Source organism: Puntigrus tetrazona, chromosome 2 (genome assembly GCF_018831695.1).
Source record: "Puntigrus tetrazona isolate hp1 chromosome 2, ASM1883169v1, whole genome shotgun sequence".
Classification (NCBI taxonomy): domain Eukaryota; kingdom Metazoa; phylum Chordata; class Actinopteri; order Cypriniformes; family Cyprinidae; genus Puntigrus; species Puntigrus tetrazona.
Window position 1 is genome coordinate 15,260,567 of NC_056700.1, and position 11,098 is coordinate 15,271,664.

At 39.1% G+C, this 11,098-nt stretch overlaps 3 protein-coding genes across 3 annotated transcripts; all 3 read left to right on the forward strand.

Annotated features, from left to right (window-relative positions):
• Positions 1-8: 8 nt before the first annotated feature.
• LOC122357442 (PX domain-containing protein 1-like) lies at positions 9-2,348 on the forward strand. Its single transcript, XM_043256838.1, has 5 exons — positions 9-1,041; positions 1,137-1,237; positions 1,325-1,439; positions 1,514-1,613; positions 1,730-2,348. Exons 1-5 carry the CDS (start codon positions 792-794, stop codon positions 1,944-1,946), a joined length of 783 nt encoding a protein of 260 aa, XP_043112773.1. The 5' UTR covers positions 9-791; the 3' UTR covers positions 1,947-2,348.
• On the forward strand, positions 1,395-5,639 carry opn4.1 (opsin 4.1). The gene is made up of 2 exons (XM_043256812.1): positions 1,395-1,402; positions 4,130-5,639. Exons 1-2 carry the CDS (start codon positions 1,395-1,397, stop codon positions 5,637-5,639), a joined length of 1,518 nt encoding a protein of 505 aa, XP_043112747.1.
• Positions 5,640-6,562: 923 nt separating this feature from the next.
• tmem53 (transmembrane protein 53) lies at positions 6,563-8,930 on the forward strand. The gene is made up of 3 exons (XM_043254484.1): positions 6,563-6,801; positions 7,014-7,117; positions 7,723-8,930. Exons 1-3 carry the CDS (start codon positions 6,747-6,749, stop codon positions 8,419-8,421), a joined length of 858 nt encoding a protein of 285 aa, XP_043110419.1. The 5' UTR covers positions 6,563-6,746; the 3' UTR covers positions 8,422-8,930.
• The last annotated feature ends 2,168 nt before the right edge of the window (positions 8,931-11,098 follow it).

Consider the following 11,098-nt stretch of genomic DNA (forward strand, 5'->3'; position numbering starts at 1 on the left):
CAAGCCGTGGTTTAATAACTTCTGTGTAATGAAGGTGAACGTTATTTGCTCTGTTTCAGTTGGTGGTTAATTATAGCTTTAAAATAGAAAGCGATTAAAGGATTGACCCATGATGCAGCAAGCGTAATACTGAGCTTAAAACGACAAGCAAATCCCACTACCAATCCAATAGAAACTGGATTATTTCAACTGTTGCTCAACGCACGAGCAGTGCATATTATCCAAGGACTGGAAGCTTTAATTTCTCATTTTGTTGATTTTAACCTGTTGTAACCTTTTAAATCATGGCTCTCACTTTTTTATTCGATGACCGTTTTCACCTCGATCTGAACTTTATGCGAACAAACAGCTACACGCTGTAGCAACAACCAATGAAACCGCAGCCAGCGGCCTCCCGCTTCATGCAATTGGATGCCGCGGCAGAATAGGAACGCCCACTTGCAGCCGTAAAGAAGAATAACGGGAAGATCTTCCGTCGATTTAACGTAAACGCTGCTACTTGAGAAATTGCTCATTCTGGAAGACAGTTCACGGGGAATGTGCACAAATGGCGCTTTCGCAGCTCGTTGCTACTTCTCATTGCAGGCGAAGAGAAAAGAGTTTGAAGTTTTTTCAGCTTGTGTCAGAAGATTTGCGAACTTGTGTCAGATAATAAGCCCCATCTAGTTTCGATGGAATATTCGCCTTTTTATCCAATGTATTTTTCGTTTTGCAGCGAAATACACGTTTAATGTAGCTTAAATGATAATTACTTTAATTGCTGTTTAATGTGCTTTTGATACGACTCAGTTATGGCAGGTGTTAATATGGAGACCTTTTCTCCGCTGACCGTGAAGGACTGTTGGGTCGTTGGGCTCGAGCGCTTCGCTGTCGGTGCTGCTGGAGAAGAAGAGGAGTTTTTCGAGATTAGGATCGAATGGTCTGAAAAAAGCATAACATATCTGCGAAGGAGATATTACGACATAGTAAAACTTGTCAAGAATTTAAGCATATCATTTCCGGACGACATAGAACGTTTGTCTCAATCAATGATGCTTAAGGGTATGGTATTTATGTACATTTCAAATAAGTATTACTTAACCTGATTCGAGACTTCATTACTTTATGTGTGTATTTTTTTTTTTTTTTTTTATCAGCACTACAGAGGATAAAAGAAGCAGAGGAAAACAATAACGTTAAAACGAGGTTGGATGAAGTGGAAAAATTACTAAGAAATATAATCAAAATGCCACAAAAGGTGCTTCATTAGACTAGCCTTTTATTCTCTATAATAAATGTATAGATGCCCTATTGTAAATAATCATGCAAGTGATTTATTTTCCAGTTCTCTCACTCTGAGGCAGTTCTTACATTTTTCAAGACTTCTCCTCTTGACTACACTTTGAAAACCATGTATGAACCAGTCCAGCCTCTCTACCAGAGTCCTGTCACTGTAGCTGGTGTGTGCTGATCTTGAACTGATACTTGATTTTAAACTGTAGTTTTTAAGCTAATATATGATGCTTTTCTGCAGATGTAAGAAGGGCAAATGGGTTTTGTTTGGCCAATACAGAAACAGTTCTTTTTGATCCGTATTCACTAGCACAAGGAGCCGAAACATCAACAAAGTGCAGGTAAATATATGTCAAATGAACATCCTTACAACTACTCTACTCTTCTGTTGATATATTGCACAAGCAAATTTTACATATGTGGAATCAAAATGTATGTGTTATATCATCATACCCAGCACTGAGATTGAGTCCCAGATGTGGACTGGAATGAGAATTGCAAATGGGATCAGATGCATCAAGGAAACTGCTTCAAGCAATCTTGTCAAAGGCTTCATGACTACTGGTACCCCTGAAAGCAAAGACACAGACTGTCAACCGAAAATATCACAGATTACCACCAGCAATGTGACCTACCTCGACCTACAAGCCTGTGAGACAGACATTCTTGAATGACATAGGTCCCTCGACAATGTAATTACAGCTTTCTAGTGTGAAATAATATTTTTTTTAAAAAAGGTTTAGTCTGTAAGAATAATATTTTTGAAATAAAATAATGCATTTCTATAGGATTTCTAAAGATTAACTTTAATATGAATTAAAAATAGTAAAATGAATGTTCTTTGGTTCATTTGCTAGCATTTATAAATTGTCAATATGTTTACGTGATGACTGATATCTCAAGGTCACTGAATGAAGTCAACCAATTATAAAAAAATGTCATATAAAGTTGTTTTACATTGTATAGCGAAAACTTATGTCGATACCCATTATATTTGGTTGCCAATGTTGTAGGGTAATACGTTACAAATAATCAGATTTTTTTCAAGTGATTAATAAAGTAATACATTACTTATACATTTACACGCATTATCTGAGATACTTTTTAAAATAATTAATGCAAGTTACTTTGTTTTGCATTTATTCACTGTCGCTGTGTTAAGAGAAATTGGGAGTGGGGTGCAGAGGCAGAAGCACTTCCTTCAGACTGAGGCTTATTTGTCCTATTTTTGGTGTGAAAGAGCATTTACTGTTGCCAAAAATACATCTTTTGGGTATTAAAAATCAATAAACAAGCCCAGCTCAGGAGACAAAAAATAACGGAAGCATTACTTTCCATAAAAAGTAGCTAAGTAATGCAATAATTTACTAATATTTTTATGGAGTAATGCTTTATTGTAATGGATAACGTTCACCAACTCTGTATATGGTGGTTGAGCGTTACATATCAAAATGAGAATGGTTTCCTCTCTTGTAATTACTCAAATATGTCTATGAGAATCAGAAATGTGTCAGTGAGGCCAGACACTGATGTAGGATGATGAGGACTGGCTCGCATTCAGCATTTCTGTTTATTCCACAGGTGTTCAATGTTGTTCATGTCTGGGCTTTTGTGTAGTCCTGTCAAGTTCTTCCTCAGTAAATCATTAATTTATGGTCATTGCATTGTGCACAAAGGGGACATTGTAAGGCTGTAGGAGAAAAAGACTCTCTCCAAATTGTTGCCACAAATTTGGAAGCGCACTATTCTAAAGAATGTCATTGTATGTTGGGAGTATTTTGAGGTGTTTACTCCCTCTGGAAATAAAGGGCCTGGACAAATAGTTTGCTCATTAACTAGAAACGGCATGTTCACATACGTTTCGCCATTCACTAAACTCAAGGTCAAAATAAAAAAATATAATCAGTTTTAATAATGACTATTAAGATATATTGGTCTGTTTTTTTTTTTTTCTAAAGTAGGCCAAGTCCTTACTGTGAAAAAGATTGAAGGCTATAGGCTAATCATTATTTAAATGGAACAGGGAGAATCATTTCAGTCCACATTCAGGTCAGTGAGCAGTTCCCATGATGAGGGATGTTAATCAGTCCTTATTGGAACAGTCATTGTGGTCCATTTTGACATTGCATAAATTGATTTGGCTCACTGCATCCACTCAAACAATCCATACACCCTTATTTTGGGTCAAAAAGTGCTTTTTCGCATCAACATCTGCCCTAATTTACTTCTCAAAACAACAAACAGTGGCAGCATTTTTTTTTATAGGTAATGACTAATCTAAAAATCGAAACAGCTTTTCATGGTCTACATTTCCTCCTGTTGACCTCTTTACCTCTCACAGGGTTATCCAACTCACTTTAAAATTAAAATAATGTTACGTCTTTCTCTATGTCCGTCCCATTTATTCTTAATATTATACATAACATACAATATTATACATGTTATAAATTTTAGCTTGTAGTCACAGAGTAAAGTTTGCCAACACTATACAAATTAATCTTATTTCTTCTCATGAAAAAAGACTAAAGCAAAATCATCCAGATGATTTTAAGAAGTCCAAAATATTTAGTGCTTTTTTTTTTACGTAACCATAGGCCAAGTGACCATTTTTGTCCATTACAGCCGGCCAAGCCACAAACTACTTACCGATCAATAATAACTTGGTGGTGCATTGATTAGTATATAAAAAGCTAATGTAGGGTGCCACCATTCACAGACTGACACAGAGAGGAGAACAGCACAGTTTGTTGATTAACACAAGAATTTAACCGCTTTTTTTACTTCTCCTAATAAAATTACCATTGGTTTTGTATACAACAAATTTAAGGTTCTGAGACATCAAACCGCACAAGATGAGCCATCACTCCTCATGGAGAGGTCATCATTGTGCCCCTGGAGACATCAACTGCACTGCAGGCTTTAAGGAGTCAGTGGGCAGCAGGAGCTACAAGCTGCTCCATGTGCCTTTCCACGGGCCGACCCATAACCATCACCATGAGACTCCACACCCGTTCCCCACCGTGGATGTTCCTGATCATGCCCACTACATCATCGGCTCCGTCATCTTAATAGTCGGCATCACCGGAGTGATTGGAAACGCACTGGTGGTTTACGTGTTCTGCCGGAGCCGCACTCTTCGCACCGCGGGGAACATGTTTGTGGTGAACCTGGCTGTTGCTGATTTCTTCATGTCCCTCACCCAGTCGCCCGTGTTCTTCGCAGCCAGCCTGCACAGGCGCTGGGTGTTCGGCGAGCGCTCTTGTGAGCTCTACGCCTTTTGCGGTGCTCTCTTCGGGATCTGTTCCATGATGACTCTGACCGCCATCGCAGCCGATCGCTGCCTCGCAATAACTCAGCCTCTTGCCCTTGTAGGCAGAGTCAGCCGACGCAAAGCAGGTGCAGTTTTGGCTGCCGTGTGGCTCTACTCCCTGGGCTGGAGCCTTCCACCATTCTTTGGCTGGAGTGCTTATGTTCCAGAGGGTCTTCAGACTTCATGTTCTTGGGACTATATGACCTTCACCCCATCAGTGCGTGCATACACCATCCTCCTATTCACTTTTGTGTTCTTCATCCCACTAGGCATTATTGCCAGCTGCTACTTTGGAATTTTCCGAGCTATCAGAGCTGCGGGGAAGGAAATACGAGAACTGAATTGTGGGGAAACGCACAAGGTGTATGAACGCATGCAGAACGAATGGAAGATGGCGAAAGTCGCCCTTCTGGTCATTTTGCTTTTTGTAATATCATGGTCACCCTACTCTGTGGTGGCCCTCACCGCCACGGCTGGCTATTCCCACCTCCTGACTCCCTACATGAATTCAGTACCTGCTGTGATCGCCAAGGCCTCAGCCATCCATAATCCCATCATCTACGCAATTACGCATCCAAAGTATCGGGCAGCAATTGCCCGTTACATTCCGGCACTCCGCCCCATCTTGCGTGTCAAAGAGAAGGATCTCCGTTCCTCTTTTAGTTCAGGCAGTGTCAGTTCCCGTCGTCCGACCCTCACCAGCCAGTGCTCTCTCGGGGTTAGCATTGGCAATGCTGCGCGAGCTAATGGCCGCTGGGGGAAGACGCGCTTGTCTTCTGCTTCAGATAGTGATTCTTGTTGGACTGAGAGTGAGGCTGATGGTTCCAGCATCAATTCCCAGACCTTTGGTCGTCGTGTGTCCACGGAGATCTCTACGGATACTGCTATTCTCTCACCTGGGTCAAGTACTAACAGCTCCAGTGGCCAGAAGCTGGAAAAGACGCACAAAGTTGTAAGCTTACCAGTGCCGTCTATTACTTTTGAAACAGATACAGCCGATGGCGAGTCTGTGTCTGATGGGAAAGCTTTGCTCCTCGGGGGGAAAGAAAAGGAATGATGCAGTGCTTCAAAGTACCTTTGGTACAATTAATTTGAGTAGTAGTTGCTTTGACCTGTTCTTTTTTTAATTATAAATATATATACACATGCCCTTCTTTACTTTACAGGCTTGTTAGTTTTGTGAGCTTTGTTTTTGAATCGTTTTTTAGGTTTGTGTGAATTTAACAAATGCATTTATTAACTTCAATGATTTCCTTGATAAAATGTAAATGCTTGTTACTTTTTTTCTTTTTATTAAAACCTTTATAACATCCATCAATTTTTGTCTTGGATATTTTGGTGTAGATTTTAATAGTTAAGTAAATGTGTCTAAATTATGTTTGGCATAATTTTTTATTTAAATGCAGCCCATACAACTATATATTAAGTAGTCTTGTTTATTTCTAACATTCATTGTATTTCTAATTGTTGTTGCAATAAAACAAATCCAGAAAAAAAAAATCCTCTTTCTTGTTTAATACCTGGGGTCCATGTTAGCAGTTTGCACACAGGCATTAAAGGTTACTAAATGTTTTAACCTTAAGTGAATATAAGGTCACATTTAGTAGTACAAGGAGAAAATGGCATATTTGGCTCAGAAGTACTTGAACTTTAAAATGGTCTTTGAAACGCCCGATTTATAAATGTTTGAAAACTGTTTAGTACTGGAAATACATAAATTTTGTCTTATGTAATAACTCTTTTTCTTTGTATGTATTCCTGGTTCTAAAGTATTTAGACAAAATACTTAATTGCAGTTGACTGTCAGATTTTGCACTTTATATTTAACAATGAAAATATGCCAGTTTTTAAACAGCATATTTATTGATGAATTGTTAGATTTGAATTAACAATTATTAATCCTTTGTCAAAAGTTTCGTTTGAAAGCGCCTTTAGAGGGCCTTTATTTTGAATTCGTCTCTTACTTGTGAATCCTGACCCGGATGTTGTATGAAACAATGGCACGCTGATGTTGCCTGCTTCACTCGCCTGTTTCTCTGTTAAGTCGAGTGTTGCCCCTGACTGTGACTGTCTTCGCAGCGGCAGCAGAAGGGCAGTGAAACGCGACACTCGTTTGAAGTGAATTATTAATGGCAGACAGACGATTGGGGAAATAACCGTCAATATGGGGGATGATGGTATAGACTACAACATAGTATTTCCAGAGGCACTGACCTCAGGTAAGTGCTGTCCTTAGGTTGACAGCAGCTTTGCCTTGTTTCCCAATTACTTGCTTGTATGAATGGAAGCCTGTGAGCTGAGTTTAGACCTTAATTTAGAGATGTTAAATTGGAAAGCTTCAACAGGAATGTGCCACTCGTTTTACGTACTGTAAGTTAACTGCGTATGACTGGATTCTTGTTGTTTGGACACATTATTCCTGTCTTGACAGAGAAACACTGGCGGGGATCAAAGGAGCCAGTCATTATTCTGCTAGGCTGGGCGGGCAGCAGAGACAAACATCTCGCCAAATATAGTTCTATTTATAATGAACAGGTGAGACATTTTCCTATTTCTCTCTCTCTCTCTCTCTCTCTCTCTCTCTCTCTCTCTCTCTCTCTCTCTCTCTCTCTCTCTCTCTCTCTCTCTCTCTCTCTCTCTCGACAAAGAGGAACAGTATCATTGAAAAACCTTTATAACATCAGTGTATTTTTTTTCTTGGATATTCTGGCGTAGATTTTAATAGTTAAGTAAATGTATCCAAATTATGTTTGGCATACTTTTTATTTTATTTTCTCTTTCTCTCTCCAATGACAAATAAATAATTTTCCGTACAATTTTTTTTTTCCAGCTGATGTACAATAAAACATTAATAGCCAATCGGAATATATGTTCCAAGTTTAAATATTTTGAACTTAATTTTACTTAAGTGCAACCTTATAATGAACAGAACATTATCATCAGTTAGTGCAGACTAATATAGTTATATCTATAATTATCACTGTGGTTATTGACATCAATGTATGTTTATATGTAATTAAAAAAAAAGTTTTAATGTGATGTTTATCTAACAAAAAAAAAAGTATTTAAAGTCAATCCACTGGGACATAAAAGGTGGACCATAGTTAGCGTACCTATAACGGCTTGTTTTTTCTTGGTAGGGATGTGTGACTCTACGGTACACGGCTCCTTTGAAGACAGTTTTTATTTCAGAACCACTGGGCTACAAGGAACTAAGAAGCACTGCGCAAAAATTACTTGAACTTCTGTTTGACTATGAAGTGGAGAACAACCCAATATTCTTCCATGTGTTCAGCAATGGGGGCTTCATGCTTTACCGTTATATTGTTGAGTTATTGCTCAGTCACAGTCAGTTCAGCACTCTGTGTGTGGTGGGCACGGTTGTGGACAGTGCCCCGGGCAGCCAAAACGTTATAGGGGCGCTCAGAGCACTCAAAACCACCTTGGGGCCCAAAGTCAATGTGCTACTTCAGTACTTCCTCCTGGCACTGTTTGCCGTGGCTGTTTTCCTTCTCAGGATTGTTTTGTATCCTTTGACCAAGTACTTTCACAAGAACCACTACGATGCTATGATGGATCACCCGGCACCTTGGCCTCAGATGTACCTCTATTCTAGAGCAGACCGGGTGATCAGGTACAAGGATGTGGAGAAGATGGTTAAAGTGTTGCGTGAGAAGGGGCTGACAGTTGAAAGTTTCGATTTCATCACTCCAGCCCACGTGAGTCTATACAGAGACTGTCCAGAGGACTATTCCAGCAGGTGCAGGACGTTTCTGACCCACTGCATGAGTTCTTCAGAGGAAACTACGACGAAAAAACGCCTTCAAGTGCAGCACTGATTATACAGTTCTTGACCAGCTTGTTAATATACGCGCTGTAAATTTATATGTGCACAAACCATCTTATTTGTGGAATAAAAGCACTGCTGTTTAATAAATTAAATAAATTTTTCTTAAGGCCTACATGAAATTTTAACAGGATTAAATTTGTATCCTAACCTTTATTGTACTTCTGTCTTATGCTGTGAAATATAACTGTAATTTAGGGGGTTGTTGATTCGGTACGTTATTGAGATTTTTAGACATTGTGAATGAGTATGTTTTGTGTATTTAAAGGTACATTGTGATTGAATAAATTAATGTATTTGATTAATGTGCCTTCCTTAAATAAAAGCTTCTGTTGATTAAACCTGACTGCAGTCAACCTTTTCAAAGTGAAGTCAGTACTAGCTGCCCAGTCGCTTAAACATCTTAGGCTAGTCTTACAATTTCTTTAAGGCAACGTGTTTGGAAACCATTTTCTTTTAAAGGTTGTACAGCTTCACCTGTTATTAAAATATCAAAATCTTTCTACTTGTCCTCTGCTGCTGGTTTGCTAGTCTTTCACACCTTGGATCTGAAAAAAAGACCCAAGAAATGAGCAGAAAACTGGAGAAGTGGGGGTGTAGAAGGTGGGAGGAGGAGAGAAAACAATCAATAAAACACTGACCTACAACACGCTCATTATTCAGACAGATCAGTATTAAAATATATTTAAAACTGAAAAAAGGCATAGTTGAACTGGCTCATTTAGTGGTGTAAAATGTATTTTGTTCAACCCTAAAGCTGGAACTGCTTTGTCAGAACGGTCACTCGGTACGGCACCAAACAAATACACTGAGTAACAATGCCTCTTTGTATCCATTTTGTAACTTAGTATTTACAACGCAAAACCAGTTCCTTGTGCTCAGTTGTCCTTGTATCATCATTCACGGAGTTCATCCTAGATTGAAGATTTTGAAGCATGGACGCTGGTTAGAGCTGCTTTCAGATGGTTATATGCTTGTCCTAAGAAGGTCCTGAGCAGGACCAGCTCAAACCAGCGTCCATGCTTCAAAACCTACATATATGGTGTTTTTCACGGATCCTCTCACATAGGCCTACCAGCATTATAGAAGATCTCCAACAGCAATGCAGTACCTTCTCTACCCTCGTATTTGTCATAGAGAGATATTTCACTTCCAGGCAGGTAAAATTGGCCTTTGTCAGTCTTGACAGTCAGCCAGTTTGTGATCAGGAGGGCTTCAAATTGGTCAGGCAGAGGTTCTCATGGCATGTCTCCGACTGTCACGTCTGACATTTCAGAGCGAGTCACTGGCATTTGTCTCTCTGGAAAGCCGTCTGTGGCACTTCATATATCATTTCAAACCACTGATAGGAAAGAGAGAAAGAGAGGAGTTTATTTATCTGTTTAGACAGATGAACATCGCTTATTGAAGTGCATCATGAATGAACAGCTTCATTCTGTCTGGTCGGTCGAGATGCTTGCATTGCTTAATGCGTTTTCTTGAAAAAAAAAAACCCAGTTTTAATTACCATAATGAATAAAATGATGAAGCACAATAAAAACAAATCTACAAGACATGCTTTCTCATTTTGTTTCTTCATACCTTTGTTGTGCTGTGAACCTCTGTTTGCTTTAGTCCATTGGTAACTGTCTGTATTCAGCTGTAGCACGTTAGTTTCAGCAGAGGGCATTATTTCTCCATGATTCAACTACTGTTCTTTTAACAAAGCACCTCTCTGTCCCTTTGCCTTTGAGTGTTCTGTGTGCTTGCTGTCTTTTTTCAGAGACCTAATTATAACACCACGGTTTACGACATACTTCGTACATTTGAAGCATGTATGTAAAAAACAAGCGCAATAATTAAACCCTGCTAATATTTTTTGATTACATCTGATACGCTACTGAAATCAGGAAAAAAAAAAAAACATCCAGTCTGAGGTTAACAGAGGAAGATGACCTTTTGGCTTTCAGAGAACTTTTATCATTGGATTTCTTTTAAGCAGCAGGCTTGTGTAATTGACAGCACAGTGTATAATGACAACGCCTGGAAAAAGTCCTGAAATTGCCCTGAGAGTTAATGAAGTCGCACAGTGTGATGAGGGAAGATTGTGGTGGAAAGGGGTCAACAGGCCTCTTCAGCCCTCTCGTCCATGGAAAATGGCTGCTGTCAGCCGCCGAACATTATGGGAATCTGAATGCCCACACAGCATACTCGCCCAGAGATTAATGATTTAAAATAGTGCCGTTTGGCAGATGAGCCTCGTTTGCACTGTAAGGGACAAGAAACAGTGAGAAAGAAAAAGTAGGCTCCTAAAATAGTTGCGTAATTAAATGTACATTTTTTTTTTTATCATTTACATGGACTATTTTCTTCGGTTATGTATCTACATAAACACTGGCTATGTTCAGAATGGAATGCTAGCTTACAAAGCTCACTTAATACTCGGTGCACACTGCATACTCTTTTTAAATAACAGACCCAAAAGGCAATATTTCGTTGTATGACCTCAGTGAAGAAAGAAAGATTAATAATATTCTTTCTGTTTAATCATTACACTAGCAAATGATGGTCAGGGTAAGTGCAATGCATTGCAGGAGTATCCCATGCAATAAGCTCCGTTTGAATGTTGTACAATTTGGGAAATGTAATCAGTCATCTATTTATTCAATACAAAATATGCACACAGTTCA